The 22,984-nt window shown below is 38.3% G+C and overlaps 3 protein-coding genes across 6 annotated transcripts in view; 2 read left to right on the top strand and 1 right to left on the bottom strand.

Moving 5' to 3' along the window:
• The window catches only part of LOC132118443 (heterogeneous nuclear ribonucleoprotein A1-like), a 56,930-nt gene extending 44,673 nt beyond the window's left edge, over positions 1–12,257 (bottom strand). Inside the window, exons 1-12 of one of the 4 annotated variants that reach the window (XR_009425897.1) lie at positions 12,099–12,257; positions 11,477–11,596; positions 11,174–11,320; positions 10,874–11,084; positions 10,700–10,792; positions 10,495–10,620; positions 10,338–10,400; positions 10,075–10,251; positions 9,834–9,980; positions 9,677–9,746; positions 8,573–8,638; positions 8,469–8,500 (exon numbers count right to left, since the gene is read on the bottom strand). Coding sequence is in view for 2 of the 4 variants with exons in the window: in XM_059528285.1 (XP_059384268.1) it covers positions 9,685–9,746; positions 9,834–9,980; positions 10,075–10,251; positions 10,338–10,400; positions 10,495–10,620; positions 10,700–10,792; positions 10,874–11,084; positions 11,174–11,320; positions 11,477–11,596; positions 12,099–12,110 (1,158 nt within the window). In the remaining 2 variants the exon portion in view is untranslated. Of the gene's footprint in view, positions 1–8,412; positions 8,639–9,199; positions 9,500–9,676; positions 9,747–9,833; positions 9,981–10,074; positions 10,252–10,337; positions 10,401–10,494; positions 10,621–10,699; positions 10,793–10,873; positions 11,085–11,173; positions 11,321–11,476; positions 11,597–12,098 lie in introns of those variants that run through there. The other 3 variants (XR_009425896.1, XM_059528285.1, XM_059528284.1) reach the window with 3 other exon arrangements.
• Positions 3,239–8,178, top strand: LOC132118442 (transcription factor NF-E2 45 kDa subunit-like). Its single transcript, XM_059528282.1, has 4 exons — positions 3,239–3,701; positions 5,436–5,496; positions 6,189–6,326; positions 6,859–8,178. Exons 2-4 carry the CDS (start codon positions 5,449–5,451, stop codon positions 8,098–8,100), a joined length of 1,428 nt encoding a protein of 475 aa, XP_059384265.1. The 5' UTR covers positions 3,239–3,701; positions 5,436–5,448; the 3' UTR covers positions 8,101–8,178.
• Positions 12,258–14,180: 1,923 nt separating the features above from the next.
• LOC132118445 (chromobox protein homolog 5-like) lies at positions 14,181–19,184 on the top strand. Its single transcript, XM_059528287.1, has 5 exons — positions 14,181–14,253; positions 15,036–15,251; positions 15,512–15,737; positions 16,639–16,739; positions 18,496–19,184. Exons 2-5 carry the CDS (start codon positions 15,112–15,114, stop codon positions 18,635–18,637), a joined length of 609 nt encoding a protein of 202 aa, XP_059384270.1. The 5' UTR covers positions 14,181–14,253; positions 15,036–15,111; the 3' UTR covers positions 18,638–19,184.
• Positions 19,185–22,984: the final 3,800 nt, after the last annotated feature.

Here is a 22,984-nt window from a genome sequence, read left to right as displayed (position 1 = left end):
GAGCCCATTTAGTTAATGTGACTCTCTCTCTCTCTCTATATATATATATATATTATAGGATAGAAACTGTTGTAGTTGATCTGAAGTTGAATTAAGGCATATATTTACAATGTACAATATTTGTGGTTAAAGAGAATGTTTATGAGTATATAGATTTGGCATCGGATGAAATTACGTTACTCTTGATTACTCATACACAAATTTTCCACTTTTCCCAGCAGCAGGCTTAGATGAATTTTCCCAATGGACCACAAACCAAAGGCACAAATGCTCTCATCATAAGTAGCCTGTGAGGTTTTTCCGTGTAATTGAAAACGTGTTCTTATGTTTACTTGTGGTTAATGACACTTTAATTGTGACATTTGTGACAGAAAAAAAGTAGAGTTATATATGTGTGTTTGTGTTTGTATTTCTATTTATACACACAGTACTGTTCAAACATTCGGGGTTAATTTATTATTTACTTTTTTTTGACCAGTCTATGCTCACTAAGGTTGCATTTAGATTTTGTAATTTATTTCTAATATGCTGATTTGTTCAAGAAACATTTCTTACTACTATCAATGTTGAAAACAGCTGTGCTGCTGAATATTTTTGTGGAAATTGAGATACTTTTTTTTCAGGATTCTTTGATGAAATAATTTATAAATAGAAATATTTTGTAACATTCTAAATGTGTTTACTGTCATTTTTGATCAATGTAAACATATTATACGCTATGTTAACTCTTTCTCCAACTGTCTCTCTCCATAAAATATATTGAAAAAAAACTCTATTTTATAGAAAGAGACAGTTGGAGAAAGAGTTAACATAGTCTGTATATATATTACTTCCTTTATATAGCACTTATTTTCAGTAAAAAAAAAAAAAAAAAAACATTCTCATGCTTATACTTTCAGTTTCCTCCTACCTATGGGAAGCAGAAAGAATAGGAATAGTTGGATGGGTCAGGATGGTGTCAAGGAGCTGTTTCACTTCCTGTGGTCAAACCAAAGAGGGTTAAAAGCATCACGAGGCCACAACGTGGCAGAGGTTGTAATGAATACAAAAATACAAGCTAACACGTTAAACTAAACAATGAATGGCAAGAAAAAATAGTTAAAAAAATACCAGTGAGATATAGACCTTTGCGAGCGACTGGGTGACCCGAACAATGTGTGGAGAGAGTCAGAACTGCTGTTTAGGTTGGAACGCACCAAATCCCGAACCATTGTGGTGTATGTAATAGCAGGCTGTTTTCATGTGTGTGTTTGTAGGTGGTTGAGTCGGGCGGGTGGGTGGGTGCTAGGAATCAAGGCTTGGGAAGTCCCGTCTCTCTGATTCCTGGCAGGCGCCCACCTCTTTGGACGATGTCAGCCACCTACGTCCATCATTATGGTGCATTTACATACAAACATATTAATGCGTGGGAATGAAAACACCGCATCGTAAAAGACGAGCACAAACAAGTATCTGGAAAACCACAGGCACACTGCTATCATGAGCTTTGATAAACAGTTTTTAGTCATAACTTACTCTTTTTTTGTACTTTGTAACGGGGCATCTGTTATGTTGTTGCACTTATTTGCATTGGTGGTTCCATGAAGCACCTTTAACATCCAAGGAACCTCATCATTGTACAAAAAATTCTTCATATAGTGCAAAAAAGTTATTTAGATAAAACAAAAATTGTTTTTCTACATTCTTAAAATGACTGTGCATTGATGGTGCCATGAAGAATCTTTAACATGAAACTTTCCATTGTAAAAGGGGTTCTTTAGATTATAATAATGTTCTTCACACTAAGAGAGCAATGGTTCTTTTAAGAACTGATCACTGAAAGGTTTTTTGGGGAACCAATCATCGGTAGTTCCATGAAGTACTTTTAATATCCATGGAACCTTTCCATTGTACATACACTACAAACTAAGTGTTAAAAAAGGAGGTTTTTGTAGCAATGCAACCAAAGAACCATTTTTGGTTCCCTTTCAATCAACAGTTTTTAAAAGAATAATTTTTGATTAGTGTGAAGAACATTTCAATGACCTGAAGAACTGTTTCCCACTTTAAAGAACTTTTTGTGGCATGGAAAGATTCCGTCGATGTTAAAGGTTCTTCATGGAACTACAGACGCCTACAAAGAACTTTATTTTTAAGAGTGTAAGGTTCCTCATAGAGGTTATTTAGATTATTAAAATATTATTTGCACTAAGAAGAAATGGTTATTTTAAGAACTGTTCACTGTTGGGTTCTTTTGGGAGCCAAAAATAGTTCTTCTACTCTCTTAAAAAGTTTTGGGGAAGTTTTTTAAGATTGGATTATTAATAGGAAATTCGATTTCTCCACCAGAAGTCATTGGTTTCTAATGATTGTGGACCATCATCGTCACCAGAAGTCATTGGTTTCTAATGATTGTGGACCATAATCATCACCTGAAGTCATTGGTTTCTAATGATTGTGGACCATCATCATCACCAGAAGTCATTGGTTTCTAATGATTGTGGACCATAATCATCACCAGAAGTCATTGGTTTCTAATGATTGTGGACCATCATCATCACCAGAAGTCATTGGTTTCTAATGATTGTGGACCATCATCATCACCAGAAGTCATTGGTTTCTAATGATTGTGGATCATCATCATCACCAGAAGTCATTGGTTTCTAATGACTGTGGACCATCATCATCACCAGAACTCATTGGTTTCTAATGATTGTGGACCATCATGCATCTGAATGCTCTTTAAGTGCTGTATTATTGAAGGTGAGAGTAACACGATAAGCCATCAGTCAAATAAAATGAAGCACTTCAAATGAACAAGGAAAACACATCCTTTCACCTCACCTTACAATTGTGCCTGAACAATCGTGCTGATTGTCCCGTGTGTGTGTTTGACTATAAGAAGGGACTTCAGCAAAGACTCCAATGGTCACTTGCAATGTAAGACACGCTCTTCCACCCTCCCGTCCCCCCTGCCCCCAGCTTTCGCTCGCTGTCTGTGGTTGAGCGGCAGATACAGGAACAATGTGTCCTTTCTTACCTGTTGAAGGTGTACATTCCATCCCTACTAAATCAAGTCAGAAAACAGCCCCTCCTCCGCAAAGCAATCCCAGATTTAACTCCAGGTGTGCCTGCTTGAAGCGTCTATGCTCAAACCACATCCTTCATGGTGGCTTTCCTTTACTTGAACACCATGGGTCTTTATGAAACATATAGTCCTTATTAAGGATGTGTGATTTTTTTTTTTTGTGATATATTTAGGACTCATACACACCAAAGCTGTGGATGTGAATAACTTGTCCTTAAACCACAAGCTGAAGGGTCCGAGTCTATATTTGGATGGGCAGTCCACAGTATCAGGCGTGGGCTTTGTATGTATAAATTTGTGGCTTAACCACTTATACATAACTCAATATAATTTAAACATATTAAAGTGCAAGTGTTGCATTTGAGTGTGGGTGCTTTACAGGAAACCTGCTTGCATCGCCCAAAGACCCATCCCATCTGTGTGAGTGACAGCCAAAAGCAGACAGGGTGAGTGGGAGAACGGGTGAATGAGAGAGAAAGACAGGTTGAGCGCATGCACACTTGTAGTTCAAAACTAAGAGCATGCAGCAAACTCTTTCACTCTGCACTTCAACACAGGGGTCAGTGGTTATTGTGATTATGACACTGTGAAGACTTTTTCATCTCAGCTTAGTGCTTAAGGACATGCTAATAAGGTACAGTTTGTCATTTAATCTTCTTTGACGGTTTGTTGTGAAGTTTCTTCAGTAAATATGGCAGTTGTTAACAGATATTGTAGAATTCTGGTTCACTATTAAATCTGAAAGATTCTAAATTACATTTTTTGAGTCATAATTCTAGTCATTCAAGTGTTTGAGTCATAGTTTTAGTCATAAAAAACTCTTTAAGAACTATGCGCACATTAAATGTTAACAGTGTGTAAACATTTTTGGCTTTAGAAGCAATTGACAGTTATTATGTACTTGTTTAAAGTTTTAAAGTTGTATTGTATTTTAAATGCATCCTGTTTTACTAAGGGGTCATAATGGGAACATTTCATTGAGATGTGAATTTTTAAATATTACAAAATATAAAAATTTATTTTTGAAATTTATTTTTCATTGAACGCTACCCACTGCAGTCACTTTTTGATGATCACAAATATTGCAATGCATGAGGTTTAAAAAGAGAGACAGAGCAATGTATTCAATTAAGGTAAATATAGTTGAAATCTTTTCTCTTTCTTGCTTAATGTTGGCTCGTGTGCACTGGTACAGTGGTTAGTACCACAGCTGATGTTGAAATTTGAAAGGCCGGTCCCATAGCCCTGTCCCCTCAAAATTTCATAAACTAGTCAAAGGAAATAAGCTAGACACCGCGGTAAAGGCAGGATATATGTTTTAACCCTCAATATGTCAAAAGGAAAGATGTGTTTTGTTAAATACTTTACCACACGTGAAATGCCAAACCATTAGATGTTATACAGCATTATTGCTGACACGTCCTGTCAAACTTGTACCATTTCAATCAGGCTTCAGTTCAATTCGGTTAGCTAAGGAGTGCTTTAAAATATGAAATTGTACTAAAATGTATGAAATTTTCACTCTTTTGTAAAATTGTTCATTTGAATTAAAAAAGATAACACTTGCAAGCGGAATAATGACTTAGATTGCAAAATTATTGGTATTATAGCTGCATAGTGTTTACAAAATATATACAATTTAACAGCAACCCAACATAAAAGTTTAAAGCGGTTGTTGTGTATAAAAAGGCTCTAATATAGCACCAATAAAAGCAAACCAACAGATGAGACACAAGTTTAATTTGTTTTACACAATGAAATAGCTAAATAAAACGAAACTCAATGGTAACCAGAATGACTGCTAATGTATAGTAAGTATCAGATGGATTAATTGATTTATTTTCGACGTTGAGGGAGTGTGCTGACAAAGTCTTCCTGACATTCTGATGTCTGTGGTTAGGCCCCTGCCTTCGTTTGCTGGAGAACAGGCTGGCTCCCAAAAGATTGTCTTATCAAGGGTTGACATAACTGTTCGCAAAGCCAGCTGATAGGACAAATGCAGCCCAAAGAAACTTCATGTCCAGTGACACAAAAAAATGACATTTGGAGCACATGGGAAGGGAAATGTGAAAGAGTCTCAAACAAGATATATTCTGAAGGTTAATGTCGATTTTTTAAAATTTCGGTGACATCATCCTCCGTTTACGGGTGTGTAGATGAAAATGTGGCCGAGTCAGAATAAATTTGGTACTATGATTGTTGACGTGGTCACAGCTATATTTCCCGTTATGTGAACACTTACATTGTTTGTGTGTATTTTTCTCTTTATTTTTAACTCTACAAATAAATCTTTCTTGAAATTCATGTCTGACAAAATACAAAAAGTGACTGATTGCTTTTAATGTTTTACATTGATTCACTGCATCAGGGGTCTGTCCTGAATGTGTTCAGCAATCAACGGTGTACTTCCCCTGAGGCTCAGTTGTGAGGTCAGTATCTTTATGGGGAAAAATATTATAATTCAGCTTTCCCAGTAAGAAAAGCCTAGAAAAATAAAATATATTTTTAAACGAATAAATAAATGCTGTAAAATCTATCTGTAACCTGCAAAAAGGACTTCTTAATCAGTTGAATTACTCCTTTCTTGACTTGTTTTTCAGTTAAGAAAAATATTTGAACAAAACTTGTGAGAATGCATATTTTACAGATGTTTTGTCTTACTGCACTAGCAGATTTTTAACAGTACACTTAAAACACTTTAAAAATAAAATAAGTAACCGTGGACCACAAACCCAGTCATAAGTAGCATGGATATATTTGTAGCAATAGCCAAAAATACATTGTATGGGTCAAAATGATCAATTTTACTTTTATGCCAAAAATCATTAGGATTTTAAATAAAAATTATGTTCCATGAAGATATTTTGTAAATTTCCTACTGTAAATATATCCACAAGAAAAAAAAGTATCCGTAGTATGCATTGCTAAGGACTTAGACATCTCAGTGGAAAGCTTATTTATTCATCTTTCAGATGATGTATAAATAAATCATAAATATATAAATAAATATATATATAATTATCTTGTTCTACAAATTTGAAGTAATTTTTTTTTTAAATAAATATTTAAAGATATTTAAATAACATAATAAAAAAAATTCATAGACTGTATTAATTTTAAGGGACTGGCAAACCCTGGAAGACTGCATGGGGAGGTGTCAATGTCCACCAATGTCACTGGATTCAGGGCACAACGTTCCCCCCAGCATTTGGATATGGACTTGGCCTGGCAGGAACTGATGGCCATCACAGAACTTCAGGTCAGTAGACTGAAACACCTGACTAAACTTACTCTTTCACATGCACAAATTTCATAATTCAAGAAAGCTTCTGATTGTTTTATAGTAGGATACAGCCGGTCGTTTTAGAGTCTTAAATGAAATGGTGGCCTTATAAAAAAAAATTCTAATGCTGAATCCTCTGTAAATGCACACATTGAGTTATGATCTGGAACAATGGGCCAATTGAGTGATGCAAGGATAAAGGCAGACAGAGAAAGAGGGTGAGTGCTGTATATTGCCGACAGTCCCCTGCATTGCACAATGACCATCTGTTTCGACATGAAACCTGAGTGCTCCTAAGTAAGACCTGCATAAGCTACGGGTGGCACATTCACCCAGGTGGGCAGGTCCTGAGCAGATGGCAGAATACAACCCTCCTCTGCAGAACAAATCGACTGCAAACCTTCACTTTACTAGTGTTTTATTGTAAAAGAGTTTGATTTGAATCCCCTCAAGTCAAGTTTGAGTAAAACTGGAAATTCTTGTTATTAAAATATTATTTTTGTCACAGGAGTTTGAGGTACCCAATGAGAACCCCTTTGAAGCTATTCCATACCTGTCCATGGAGCCCATGGTTTCTCAAGGGGGGTTCGGGATGAGTCAACCGCAACCAGAATCTATTCCTGCCACTTGTGATGCCCATCCTGCTGCTGTCTATGAAAATGCATACCCGGAAATGATGCCACCCTATCAGCGTTTAAACCCACACATGGATATGCACTACAGCCTCCCTGTCCCCGGCGGCCACGGTTCCTCAAGAATGCTTACGAGTACGCAAGCTTTTCATCCTCCTCTCATGAGTCTTTTGGAGCACATGAACATGACAACACGCAGTCATGGTATTGCAAAAGATGGGGTTATCAACCTTCATTGCACAGGACAAATCAAACAGGCTTGCACAGATGATCTGGAGTCAGATTCTGGTTTGTCACTTGGTTCAAGCCCACCGCTTGCCTCTCCTGAGAATGTGGTGCATGGCGTACCTTCATACTTACCTGCAGATGGAATGATGGGCTACGCTGAAAGCGAGAGTATTGGGGAACAATGTCGCATGCGGCAAAGTTTGCTCGGGTCTGTGGACTACCACCAGTCCTACAGTTCATTCCCTGGAACTTCTTTTCCCACAACTACAAATATTCAACCAGTCAACCAGCAGACTTACCAACCAATTGCATCAGTGAAGCAACCGGTTTTGCCCACAGCCCTGCATGATCTGCAATTGAACAGCTCAGGTTTAACAAGACTGGGTTCATATCAATCCATGTACCAAAAACCAAAATCAAGCAGCGTTTCCGTACCCCTGAGCAGAGATGAGAGGCGAGCCCTTGCTCTCAAAATCCCATTCGCGCTGGACAAAATTGTGAACCTACCAGTAGATGACTTCAATGAGCTCTTGACCCAATTCACACTGAACGACGCTCAGCTGGCACTTGTGAGGGACATTCGCAGACGAGGGAAGAACAAAGTTGCAGCTCAGAACTGCCGCAAGCGGAAGTTGGAAAATATTGTGCATTTAGAAAACGAGTTGGGACAGCTTCGAGCCCAAAGAGAACATTTAACCAGAGAGAGACTGGAGTTTCAGCAAAACCTAGCAGTCATCAAATGTCGGCTCTCAGATCTTTACACCCAAGTGTTTTCACAACTACGTGATGAAGAGGGACACCCTTATTCAGTTGATGAGTATTTACTACAACTAACTAATGATGGCAACGTTTACTTGGTGCCTCGGAATACAGCCCTGGAGGGTGAATGAACTGATTTGCGTTTTGAAAATTGCAAGTCACCCATAGATGGACAACTAAACTCTTTTGAGTTTCCTACACTTGACCAATTAATTACTTCAAATCATTTCTCATTAACAAAATTATGACTCATTTTTAGCCAAAGAAGTTTAGGACAGAACTTCAAAATGTGTAACTACAAAAAATTATGAAGCTTTTAAGATTAAGGCACTTTCAAAACTTTTATGGACAATGCTGTAGGTGATGTTAAAAACTTGTACATTGATTTAAAACCTAGAATCAGTATTATGTACAAACACATGCTTTAAGTAAATGGGTCAAAGTCATTTGTAGCATTAAAATTTTATTGGTAAAAAAAAAAGGTATAAAAACCCGTAACAAAAATAAAATCTCTTCAGCTGCATTTTGGTCCTAGAAAAGAGATCAAGTTTGAGGTTTAGAATATTGTAAACAAGATGAATACTGCATTACAAGAGCAAGTACCTTTTATCATTTCACCAGTTTATACAAATGCCTTTTCATTTCAAGAGGATTTCCACTCATCAGATCCTGAAAAAGCAAGAGTAACATGGTCAGCACATTAAATATAGAACAAGGAAAAACCACAAGTGGGCATGCATTAATAGGGTTTAAGGTCTACAAAAGCTTGTGCACCAAACTATGCTGACATCAGTTACTTCCCCTGTAATACACAACACTGAATGGGAAGTTCACATTAACTGTACAGCTTCTGCTAATAAAATGTTTTACAGTTACCAGCGGTAGTTGAGAAGTCTGTTCTTACCTACAGGAGATCTAAAAGCGCTGCCTGCTAGTCTTTGAGTGGCGCCCTGTACTCCCTGCTTCTTCACAGGGCGATGATCTTGCTACTCCTTTCTCAGCCTGCTTCCATGGCTAGACTGATATGCAACCACACTACTCTAAGCATTTGCATTTAACAGCCTATGCTTTTTGAACCAGTTTTGACCATTTCACTTACGTTACCAAGTTTTTCCCAAGAGACAAACTAGTCTTGAATTTACATTCTAATAAAAGTGTTCATAGAAGCTCCTTTAAGTTTAATTGTACTATGCTAAAACCCCCAGAAAACAAATGACTAAAACGCACATCTTTTTTAAAAAAAACAGAAAGGATGTTTTATTTCACCTTGATTGGTTACATAATCAAAACCATAAAGACTGAAAGTAGTTCTACATAAAACCTCATTGGAGTGCTTTTTCCCCATAGACAATATAAAATAAGTCTGCATGATGACAAAATCATGACGTCCCACACATGATAGCACTACTGTACACTTCTTCTGGTGGCAGCTGTTAATCTGCCAGGCCTGTTTTGCTGAGCAGATCTAGGGATGTAAACCTGCATCTGCCCTGTCACTTCTCTTGCTCTCCTCTCCTAAAGCACTCAGTCCTGTTGAACAATATGAACAACAAATGTTAAGCTGCACACTACCTGAGGTTTGTTGTTTCTACACCAGATGTACAGCAAGGTTACAGTATGCAATGAGTATTCAGTCCAAGACTAACGTATTGGGATTGTTAACCTGTAAACCTGTTAAGTCTATTAAGTCAAGAATTTGTAACTAACCTTTGAGCTTAAAACCGTCTACCACCAGAGCTGCTTCCATATCCACCACCAGATCCACTGCCATAGCCACCTAAAACAGATGTCATGGCATTTAGGATTTAAGTTGTTTATTCAAGGTGACGACCCAAAAAAAAAAAAGCCATTATGAGAAACTCACCACCATACGGGCCACTGTTTCTTCCGCCGCCTCCGCCACCTCCAAAGTTCCCTTTCATGGGACCATAGCTGGACTGCTGGTTGCTATAGTTGCCAAAGTCATTGTAGTTACCACCTCCGCCGCCGCCACCACCACCTCCAAAGTTGCCTATTTACATTTAAAAACCAATTACACCTGGTTATTTGCTGACAGCTCAAGTTATTTATTTGGAAGTTCAGAATTCAGACTGGCATATACTCACCACCTCCAAAGTTTCCATTGCCGTTGTTGTAATTGTCATTATAGCCGCCCCCGCTGCTGTTGCCGCCACCACCACCATAACCACCACCCTGGTTGCCATAACCATGACCTCCTCCACCGCCACCTCCTCCATATCCACGGTTTCCACCATAGTTACCAGGGCTGCCACCATAATTACCTGGAGAAAGCAAGAGGAATGTGTTACTTAGCATTAAAACATTTTACTAAACAGTACTTTCAGTGAATCAAGAAACCACTGCGTACCATCTCCTCCACCACCACCAAATCCATTGTTGTAGTTGTCACCTCCATAACCGCCGCTGCCGCCTCCACCACCTCTGCCTCCTGAAAAGGGTTGTGAAAATTGCTTCAAGTCCATACAAAATAACTTAAATTCATCATTTAAAACTTCAACATCCACTTAGGCACAAACCTCTTCCAAAATAACCGTCGCGGTTGCCACCGCCGCCACCAAAGTCATTGTTGTAGCCGCCATTGTTGCCATATCTGTTGAAGTTTCCACCTCCTCCTCCTCCTCCTCCACGGCCTATAGATTGTTTTTAAAGTACCCATTGAATACATCCAAGTACATTAAAACAGAAAACACACCTTGAACACTAACTTACCTCTCATGTTCATGCTAGTGTTTTGCATCTCTTGTTTAGACAGAGCTTTTCTTACTTCACAGTTGTGCCCATTCACAGTGTGGTATTTTTGAACTAAGGAGAGGGAAGATAATATTTATAATAAAACTACCAACAATATTAAGACACTAGAAATTACACTTGAAAAGCACTTACTGACGATGCGATCAACGGAGTCATGGTCATCAAACGTAACAAAAGCAAAGCCCCTTTTGTTTCCGGTCTTGTGGTCAACCATTATCTCAATGGCCTCAATTTTGCCAAAATGTTTGAAGTAATCACGAAGATGGTTCTCCTCGGTGTCATCTTTAATGCCACCCACAAATATCTTCTTCACAGTTGTGTGAGCAAATGGCTTGTTGGAATCCTAAAACCAAAAAGAGCACTTAGGCATTTGTATTCATACACGTCTTTATAACCATTTACATTACAAAGGCTTGAGGTGTTAAAACGCACCTCTCGGGACACGGCTCTTTTGGGTTCAACGAGCCTACCGTCAACCTTGTGGGGCCGTGCATCCATAGCGGCATCAACTTCAGTCACGTTGGAGTAGGTGACGAACCCAAAGCCCCTGGAGCGTTTGGTGTTTGGGTCTTTCATCACCTACAACAGCACATAAACAAGCATAATAAGGGTTAAAACACTTCTATGGTCAACACCATACCCTTAAAAAAAACACACAATACTTAGGGTTAAATCATGCAAAGTTACGATCCATGTGGTCTATCGACGTAGGGAAGCAAGATAGAAGGAACTTACCACACAATCCGTTAAGGCGCCCCATTGTTCAAAATGCTCCCGCAAACTATCGTCTGTGGTTTCAAAGCTGAGCCCTCCAATGAAGAGCTTCCGCAGCTGTTCTGGCTCACGTGGTTGGCCCTGAAAATAACCCATATAACTTAACTGAAAAGGAGTGCGTCGTGTGTGTTATTCTGCAGCGAATATTAAACAAACAATCTGTTCTCGCGCAAAGCGTCATTAATCCTTGCCGTTACAGACTATTTGGGAGAAGGTGATCGAACATCTCCGCCATGTTGGACAGAAGAAAAGAAGCAAAGCCCCCGTCTCTCTCTATAAACAGTACTTTTGTTTCAGTAAAACAATATGGATTATAAATCGATGTAAAACAAAATCACAGATGTGGCCGGTGAGGAATTAAAACGAACTACGATTTTTAAAAACACGACCTTCAATGCAAACACGCGGCCTGTGTCTGCAAAGTACAAGAGTTAAAATGGCGGCCAAACACGCTATCTGCATTAACAAAAGAGCCTCGAATAAGATCTGAGTCAAATCGGAAAATGCTTAGAGCTTGAAAACTACATAGTTTAAACCATATCTCATAAAAGCAAAACTAGCTGCATTATTTAAGCCAACCTACCTCTTTGGACATCCTGCCGACTATTTCTGCTCGTGCTGCGCCACACACTTGTCGGTGAGACAGACACGCACCAAGAACTGGGGAGGATACAATAAATAGCTTGGTCAAATACAGTTCCCTCGAACTACAGACGATGATTGGTTAAGGCTTCCCGCTAACGCCTTTTGTTTTGCGTTTTGACGACATCTGATTGGCTGAGACTTAAGTCAATCCGTGGAATAGACGTTAGTTCGTTTACAAATCTTACTCACACATAAAAAAATGCCTTTTTTTGTTGTTTTTGCAAAACCTATATATATATATATATATATATATATATATATACGTTCAAAACGATCAAAAGATATGAGGGGATTAATAATTTACAAGTTATGGGTTTATTCACACAGCTTCCATATAACTTTAATCTCTGGTTCAAGGGGACTCGTTAATTTATATGAAAATATCTGGTTTGAAAAAGGTGTGAATAAATATGGAATTGTATTTATTATAATTTTTTTTACAAAACAGAAAGTTTGTGACGCGTGCGCATCCCATTGTATGCGCATTTTTGGCGCGAGAGCGGTTCACTCAGGCGCACGCTGATTGGCTGGACGCGCCACTGGACGGATGCGTGCGCGAGAGGCAGCAAACTCTTGAGTGCAGGGGAAAACCGCCTCAGACTCCTTTTCAAACACGAATAAGAAAACATCGAAAATATCTCAGTAAGTATACAATAATTCTTCGCATTGACGCCAGGATAAGCCATTGTACGTTCTCCTTGCGTTGATGCGAATGATTTAATCCGTCAGTTTTACGCTTTAATATGATAGGATCAAGTGAAATCTGTTCTGCTCGGTGCTCGCTGTTGCTAAGCAAAGACTCACTAGATAGCACGACGATGATATTTAAATAAATGCAAAAAAGCACATTAATTATTTGCTTGTAGCGGTTATACGCAGGAAACCTAAGAAATAAGTGGAGCGTGTATGCTAATTGAGCTAATGTTACATTAGCCGGGTATCGGCGAGCCTTGTTTATTGTTTTTGCATGTATTGACTAGTTGAGCTTGCGCTCTACACAAACACAACACCGTAAACACATTAAATTATGCTCTCCTTGTATTGATCTCTCTTAGTGTTTTCGCACTGTTACTATTTCGAAATGAGCTTTTAGCGAGGCAAACATAAGCAATCAATGGGACTTCTGTAGCTAAAATGTTAGCAGTGTAGCTAACACTGCTTTTAAACCCGTTTACGATGTGAATCATGTTTCGTATTTTGGAATAAATGCATTATGAATTACATCGCATATGGCAATCGACGTGAAACTCTGAAAAAGCGTGCAGGGCTGTTCAATGTTTTCACATTGTTTGGCCTTGCTCTCTAAAATCCTTAAAGACAGTAAGGTAAGAACACATGGCTGGTTCATCGCAGTTCTTGTGCAAGCTTGAATAAGACTGTATCTTTGTAAATTAATATAGGAATCGCATCCTAATATAACGGCTTGATTTTAATGTGACTGCGTGCATTGTTCCTTTAGCTTTGATGACTGTGCGCGCAATGTTTACTAACAAACATTTTAATGTTAATTAATTAGCTATTATGAAAGTGAAAGTATGGTGACACATACTCAGAATTCGTGCTCTGATTTTAACCCATCCAAAGTGCACACACACAGAGCAGTGATAACACACACACACCCGGAGCAGTGGGCAGCCATTTATGCTGCGGCGCCCGGGGAGCAGTTCGGGGTTCAGTGCCTTGCTCAAGGGCACCTAAGTCGTGGTATTGCAGGTGGAGAGAGAACTGTACATGCACTCCCCCCACCCACAATTCCTGCCAGCCCGAGGCTCGAACTCACAACCTTTCGATTGGTAGTCCGACTCTCTAACCATTAGGCCACGACTTCCCATTATTATGCATATAGGCTTGAAAATAATTGTAGATTTCCTCAAATCAAAGGCACGCTGACCTTTTGTGTGCATATTTCTAAGACTCCTTTTTATTAACGTTGAATGCGTTTCTCATTATGCTTGTTTATTGATGTACATTTTGGTTATGTGCAAGTCAAGTAATGTTTAAATTAATTGTATTTGTTTAGGGGAGCTCTGAATGCTGTAATCCAAGAATCATCTCTGTACTTTGAGGTCACTTCCTCCAAATAAATACTGTAGGTGAGTGTATACAAATAAATATAGATTTTTAAGGTAAGAAAGGTTTAACCTTAAGTCGTGAGATTTTGCTCATACTGTCCAGCTTTTGTTATCATGTTAAGAGTAACAATACAGACAACAGTCCATATTACATTTACATTTATACATTTAGCAGATGCTTTTATTCAAAGCAACTTCCAGTGCATTCACGCTACACTTTTTTTTTTTTAATCAGTATGTGTGTTCCCTGGGAATCAAACCCACAACCTTTTGTGCTGCTAACGCAATTCTCTACTACTGAGCCACAGGAACACATCAAGATTAAATTAATGCCATACAATATAGGTAATACTTAGACCAGTGAAGTTTCATGATATACAGTACCACAGAAGAAACTAACGCTAATTAATTTCTTAAGTAAACATTGTCCTTTGACTTCAGGCAATTATTATATTGAACGGTGAGTAATACAATTAAATTGAAGAGACACATTACAAGGCAATATCATATATCACTAGCAGAAGTTAGAGAATCTAAAATAAAACTCTAGCATAGACTTTGCAGTATGAAATAGAGGTAGTAACTCAAGTTATTATTATCAGTAGTATTTGTTGATTATTAATTAAATTACTGACAGCAGTAGATTTATTAGACGTTTATCCTGCAAGATCTAATGCACAGATCTGTTTTGATGTCATATGTTTGTTTATATTCAAGTTATATTTTAAATGAATATGCTCCTCTTTTTGTGTTTTTCTATGGTAAATGACTGCCTTATACCTTTTTTTCTTTTCTTTTTTAAGTGGGAACACTTTCCTCCCCGGACCAGGGAGCCACACAGGTCACACTTGCTCATAGGAAAGACATCCAGAATAAACCATGGGAAAGAAGAACCAGAACCGTGAAGATGATGAGGCTTCTTCCTCAGAGGAGGAAGAGTATGTAGTGGAGAAGGTTATGGACAGGCGAGTTGTTAAGGGCCGTGTGGAATATTTCCTGAAGTGGAAAGGCTTTTCAGAGTAAGACTTCTTTGTACTTCTTAATAAGTAGTATAGATTGTTTCATCTCAAGAAGATGTGGGTTTGTGTTACTGCATGTAAAAGTCTAAAAATGTTTTTACAATGAAATTAGTGCACAAGTCGAATAAAAAAAACAAACCTAGTTTGAAGAACACTCCTAGTATTGTCATTAGTATGTAGACTACCTGATGGTGTATCTATAATATGAGGAAATCCAGTGGCTTTAGTTTATCATGCATGAATCATGCATTGTTTTGCAGCAAACACAACACATGGGAACCAGAGAAGAACCTGGACTGTCCAGAGCTTATCGCTGAGTTCATGAAGACCTATAAAAAGGGAAGCAGCGGAAGCACACCCAGCAGCAAGCCCTCCAGCACAGGCTCTTCTTCGGCCCGTCCCAAAGACAGTAGCAGCAGCACCAGCAAGAGGAAAAACTCAGAGGAAGAGAATGGGAGCGGCAGCAAACCCAAAAAGAAAAAGGAGGTAAGAGTTTAATGAAAAAGGGTTTAAACCTGAAGTAGGTAACTTTTGTAAAAATGTATTTGTGAAACCTGTCATTATGTCCTGACAGTAGAATATGAGACAGATAATCTGTGAAAAAATCAAGCTCCTCTGGCTCCTCCCAGTGGTCCTATTGCCATTTGCAGAAATTCATCCGCTCCCGGTAAGAAACAACCAATCAGAGCTGCGGTCCGTAACTTTTTTTTGTGTTCAAGATTTACAAAATGTATATAATAAGCGAGTACACCATGAATCCATTTTCCAAACCGTGTTTTTAGCCTGTCCTGAATCACTAGGGTACATCTATAATAAGTGTTTATATTCTGACCATTTTAGATTGCTTCGGGGGTACCGCGGCGGAGTAACCCGGTACCTTTGTGATTCTTCATAGACATAAACAGAGAGAAGTAGCTCCGGCTACAATGTTCTTCCGCAAGAAGCAAGCAGTTCTGTTTATTAACCACTAGAGCGTCAAAAGTTACGGACTGCAGCTTTAAGGCCCCCCCACATAAACTTCATTACAATGTAATTACAATGCAATATCCATCCTGAGATTGCAAGTACATCCAGAGGGATGAATTCTCTCTAAAATACGTTTCTTACCTCATTACTTGCTTTAAGGAATATTTCCACCAAAAATGAAAATTTGCTGAAAATGTATGCACCTTCAGGCCATCCAGAATGTAGATGATTTTGCCTGTTCATTGAGAGATTTCACATCACTTGCTCACCAATGGATCCTCTGCAGAGGATGGGTGCCATCAGAATTATTTTGCGTTATGGATTTGTATTTTGGACAGAAGCAAATGTTTACAGTTAAGTGCCATTACGATGGATTGGTTTGCTATAAAGGAATTTAGATTTTCACTCTTATTCTTTCTAGGATGAGATCCTTGTAGCAAGAGGTTTTGAGCGAGGCCTGGAGCCTGAGAAGATTATTGGAGCAACAGACTCCTGTGGAGACCTTATGTTCCTTATGAAGTGGTGAGTAAAAAAGTCATCACATATCGGTAGTAAAATTTACTTAGATTATTTAAATGAATCTCTCCTTAAAAACACATCTAAACCAAAGCCACAAGTCTGACCATATTCTAGTTAAAATAACAGTGGACGAAGAATTTAAATTGAAATCCAATCACAAGTGGTCACAGGAGATGCATATTGATACCAGGAGTAATCAGGGAAGTGCCTCAGCTAACCAATTGTGATTGGATCACCCGAGATGGGTGTTAGGACAGTAGAGTCAATGGCCATATTTACATTTGCCATTATGTTTGAAATGATGCAAACTGCCCCATTCTTGTTTCTTTGTGTCAGCTTTTCTCACGTTCACACTCCTGCCCTGTGTGAGACTGTATAACCATTATTCTTTTTTCACTATCCTATACCTATTTACACCTGTACATTTTAACCTTTCAGTGTAGTATCCTCTCTTTCTTTATTTGTTTGTCTCTGTTACAGTTTCTGTATTTCTCATCTTGTGTTAATATAATTCCATAAAATATAATTCCAGTTCCTGACTGGGACCTGTACAAAGTATGTTTATCTTAGCATACAGAAAAATGTACACTTTGACAAACAGACTACAGCAATTACCATAAACATGTTCCTTTAATGATTCTTTTCATGTGAATTTTCTTCATAGAATGTGGCAGAAATTGCATGGTTTATTTTGGGTGCAACCTTTTGCATTGTATAGTGTGTTTAATCCTATGTATAATCCCCTGTCTTTTGCCCAAATGTTCCATTGTTCAAACATTACTAGTTTTACAATGGCATAATACAATAAAATAAACCATAATCAATCAGCATAGCTACATAAAAAAACTTTCAGTTTTCATAGATTTGACACATTTAGAAATTACTATTGCCGAAATGTTTTCTAATATAAAGCTGTAATCAAATATGCATAGCTCCTTAGGGTTGAATATAATTATCAGGGTTTTCATTGGTCCCTAAAAAGTCTTATATTTAGTTTGATCAAATTTAAGGCCATAACTGGCATAACAAAAGTATTGATTATCACATTTAGAGGTTTTAAATTTGAGGACAGAGAAACAGCGGTAACTATACGAACTAATGTGATGATTAAACTTCATAAGGCTGTGATTTGCTGAAAACTCAAGAGTTGTTCAAATTTCTACAGGCTGTCAGTTTCAGAGCAGTTTGCAATCAATGAATACCACATTTTATATTAAGCCAACACTTATACTGTTGATTAATTATGAATGTATGGTTACATTGTTGTATTAGCCAGGTCTAATTAAGCTCTATGTATTGATACATTAGTTCATAAACTTCAATAAAATGTAAAAACATATGTATTGCCCCAGTCTGTTTAATTGAGAAAAAGAATGAGTTTATTTAGAAATTTTAAATGTTTCTTCTATATGGACTTAATAGTCTTCATTTTATTTGTGTGGGTCTTAAAATGTGTTAAAGTATTAAATCTTATTTTAAAATCCCTAATATTATGACATGATTGTATGCAGTGAATGTAAACAAAGTCTATGCCTGATGTTAGATCAGTTTGAACTGCTGTAGTGTCTGGAGGTTAGCACAATCATGATGTCGACATCTGTTTAATTCTGTTGAAGCTTTAACTAACAAATTAAGGGCATTTGAGGATTTTAATGTCACACAGTTTCAATTAGAACTGAAGCTAATGCTGATGTATAACACTGCAATTGTCCACTTAATGCAAATTTGTCTTTGCTTTGCTGCTGTTGTCACACCGCAGGAAGGACTCTGATGAGGCAGACCTTGTGCTTGCAAAGGAAGCCAATCACAAGTGCCCACAGATTGTCATTGCCTTCTACGAGGAGCGCCTGACCTGGCACGAAGACGGCGACAAGAAGGAAAAGAGCGCCACAGTGGTTTAAAGGGCAGAGGGGGGAGGAAAGATGCTGTGTCCTCCAAACCTTATGCCCTTTGTCACACTGGTGACACTCTCATAGCCAACTTTAACGGACCATTTAGTAAAAGAAAAACGGCCAGCAAGTAATGGAGGTTACAACCTCCATCCACCATCTCTCACCAGACAACCTGAAAGGCCGTGGCGAACGGCGGCTGCAGCAGAGCGGTGGAATGTGATCTCTCTTCTCTGATCTTCCTTCTAATTTGTGTATTTGTGCCCCTACAACTATGTTCTTATGATGTGTTGTGTGCTAGTGTAGATGTGAAACAGTGGAAACCCGTACATGTCAAACTTTTAACTTTTTATCATTCACACAATTGATTTGGTAGTGTTGCTGGAAATGACTGAAAATATCAGTTGCTTGTGCGCTTAACATTTAAAACGCTGGATAAAGACGTGACAGCGTTGGTTTTATTTCACAAGCTGATGTCACCCGCTTTACTGATTTCTGCTTTGTTTTTTTATTCAAAACGGGTAGAATAAATTTTGCTGTATCATCATTTTAACTTTAATAATGACCCTCGTATGCCAAAATCCTCTGGGTTTTATTTTTATAATTTTTTTGTTTCTGATTGTAAAACTCTCCTACATTAAGAATTGGCCTTTGATTTTTATCTGTTTCTACACACTTTTCCCATGATGCTCCATATGTTTAACTGATATTCTCCCTCTTGTGGCTGATTTGGTGAACACTTCCTATTTGAACTCATGAATGCAGACCTGTTCTCTTTCACGTGGTAGTTTAATCATATGTTGGGTTCTTATTATTTTTTTAACATAGAGTTGACTCAATAAAATGGTGTTTATCAAGGTTACATGCCTACACTACACTGAACAAAAGCTACTCCTTCGAGATCAGAACAGGAAAAGAGCTTGTTTTATTTGAAATGTATGAGAGTTGTAGAATAGTGAGAAAGGTTTAGATTTAGTTGTTTGTAATGTGGGGGAAAGTTTTTAAACCAGGTTGAACATAGAACATACATTTTTCTTTATTTTTTGTGTGGCTTTTGTTATATTACAAAAGGACCATCCCTTCCATGATCATTTATACACATGACTAGCAGTTGTTTTTAAAATGTGCAACAATATTTGTCTTTTGCTATATTATAAGTGCATAACCTTTTTTAATGTCCTAGTAAATCTAGTATCTAAAAATAGTAAATCTAGTTTTTAACACTAACAGTTGAATATTTCTGGAATACCGAAACCTTGGTTTTCTGACTCGAGTCAAACAAAATAAATGTAATTGTAGTGCTGAGATTATGATGTTTTACCCTATGCAATGCTTTTGATGAAGCACAATTTAAAAACATTATTTTAACAAGTCAGATATGCACCTTCTCCTTTAGTTGAACCTGAATAGCAGTGCTGATGTTTACCAGCAGATGTCATAATGGAGCAAGTCTTGCCTGCTTGTTTCTACTTATAAAAAAATGTGCACCATAAGTTGCATAGGGATTCTGAATACATAAAAAAAGGGATTCCTGGGTGTATTTGTATTTAAAAAGTATAATATTTGGCTTATATATGCATTATATTCACTGACATTTCGGAGGTCATGCATGAACTTATTTCTCAGTTTTGACCTAGTCTTGATGCAGGTTAATTTGACTCATTTCATGCAACTTCCCATGCAGAACATTTGTATGAATACCATACATGGTTTCCATTGTGCACTTTCACAGATATTCAATATCGCAGTCATATCTTACGGATGACGACAATAGCTTAGCCCTGCAGATTTGCTTTAGCCTCATTATAGACTTCCAATTCACTGTTTTCTATTTTTATCGCGTCTCTGAGACATTTGGCCTATTGTGAATGTGGCTTGTAGCCCCCTTCATGGCCTCAGCTCCTCACAGTTCAGAGTCGCAAAGCCGTAACCCCTTCCTGTAATACCGTTTTTCTCGACTACCTCAGTGGCAGTGGAATTTTCCAAAGGGGGAAGCGGTTCAGCTCTGAAATGGAATTCAGAGGTCACTAGTAAATTTTCGGCCCTGGGGAGCAGAAGTCTCAGCAGATAGCTGAGAGGCTGCATTTATGCTTTATGGAACGCTGGAGAGCTGTCACACTCGCTCTGCTCCACCAGGACTCAAGGAATGTAAGGTCAGGAGAGATGGAGAATAGAGTTTTTAAAAGACACGAGTAAAATTTCTGTTGAATCAAATTAGGATTAGTGTGTTAAATGAATAATTTGACCAAAACATTGCTAAATTAAATTGAAGATTCTTTATTGGCATGAATGATTCCATGAAGAACCTTTAACATCAATATAAAAAGTGGGATTTTGCAGTGATGCCATAGAACAATTTTTGGTTCCCAAAATAACCTTTCAGTGATCAGTTCTTAAAAGAACCATTATAGTGTGAAGAAAAAAATATTATTTTAAAGAAACATTTTCCGCTCTAGAACTTTTGTCTAATGGAAGGATTCCATAGATGTTTAATGTTCTTCATGGAACTCCCCCAAAAACATTGTTTTTAAGAGCATGGAACCTTTCCATTGCAAAAAATTTTCTTTAAAGTGGAGAAATGATCTTAAGATTAATGTCCTTCACACTAAGAAAACAACAGATTCTTATTTGTCAATGAAGGTTTCGTGAAGAACTTTTAACGTCCACAGAACCTTTCTAATCCACAAAAAAGTTCTTTAGAATATTAGAATGGCCTTTAAGTAAAAGTTGTTCTTTTAAGAACTGTTCACTGAAAAAATATATATAATGGGGAACCAAAAAAGGTGGTTCTACAATATTACAACTGAAGGTTAATGGCATGAAGAACCATCCATGGATCCTTTCCACTGCACAAAAGGTTCTTTAGATTTTTTAAATGTTCTTTTAAATGGTTATGGCATTGCTGCAAAAAAAGTAAAGAACATTTATTTTTAAGAGTGTTTGACTTTCTCACTGAATTTTGTTCTTCAAAATTGCTTTTCGTTTAACCAAAGAAAGTCATACAAGTTTGGAATGGCGTAAGGGTGTGTAAATGATCACAGAATTTGAACTTTTGGACAAACTGTTCCTTTAAAGTCCTTTAAATCCCATGGTAAAACCCACAATGTTGAGCTATGAGCAAAACTTTGGGGTTTGCCTTTCCTGAGTGACGTTTTTACCAATAAGCAAAGAGTGCACGCTTTGAATATATTTGCTGTGGCAAAAAAGTAATCAAGCGCCGAATAGAGTCAGTGTGCATGATTTCTGGGATGCATGTGGTCCGATGGGTTTTTGCTGTGCATAAGCTCTAATAGATGGCTGTCAAGGGGACCACTGAACAGCTGTGGTCGAGGGCTGGAGTTTGGGAGGGGAAGACTGCAGCAGTGTGTTCGATCCACACTGCAGCACTGTCCAAACCACTAGAACGCACACACAAAGTGCACTCGAGCACCGTCGCTTCATTCGGGTCAGCGATCAGCGTCCTGAAGGCCTCATAAGCGCATCAGGTGACGGTTTTCGAACCCCTTTCCAAACCTAATAGCCTAAACGCACACGCAAGCGCGATTACACCACGATTCAGCTGAATTTTAGTGTGCGATTATGTGTGCCGTCATTAAGAACGCAAGGTCACGTCGTTATCCGTGACCTTTAGGGACGCTTATCGGCCCTCTATTGGGCTGTTGTTCGAATCGTGAAGCCTAATGCCGCAGCAATGCTCTTTGCGTTTAATGCGCAGCAAAGCATCGAGAAACAAAGCCCAGCCTCTCCCAGAAGCCCCCACCGTGGAGCGAGCAGTCTGGCGTTCCGTCCAGTCCTCCTCCACCCCCATCTCTTCTCCAGGGGAGTGAGAGAATTATGGCCGCCATAAAAGGCAGATAATGCATTGTTAACTAATTCTGTCTGCTCAGAGCTGATGTATCCACTGCTCTAAATCTCCATGCCTCCAATAAAATGCAAATGCTAATGCTCACCCTCCTTGAGCTGATATCATTTTTAACGGGCCGGAGGTAAAAGCGGAGATAGGGATGGGGCAGGGCCGACAGACAGCACAAGCTTTGCTGTCCGGAGATGCTCGGCGGGAGGAAAAAGATACAGTGGGGCGAGAAAGCCTATTAGAGCTGCGTTTAATAGCAAAGCTCTCCATGAACGGCCCATTCTGGAGTGGAGCTTTTGGAGGCAGGGAGCTGAATGAGCGCAGAGTAAATGTCACTGTGGGTTGCTCTATGAACTGATTCATGGGCTTTTTTAAATTATCTTTGAGCATTACTTTGTATGTATTATTTACAGCGCGTTGCATGACGAGCTTCGCTGTTGAAATATTACATCCCTTAAGGACATTCTAATTATAAAAAATCTGGGCATCTAAATCATAAATATTAA

Source organism: Carassius carassius, chromosome 37 (assembly GCF_963082965.1).
Source record: "Carassius carassius chromosome 37, fCarCar2.1, whole genome shotgun sequence".
Lineage (NCBI taxonomy): Eukaryota > Metazoa > Chordata > Actinopteri > Cypriniformes > Cyprinidae > Carassius > Carassius carassius.
This window is presented reverse-complemented; position numbering and strand designations above follow the sequence as displayed.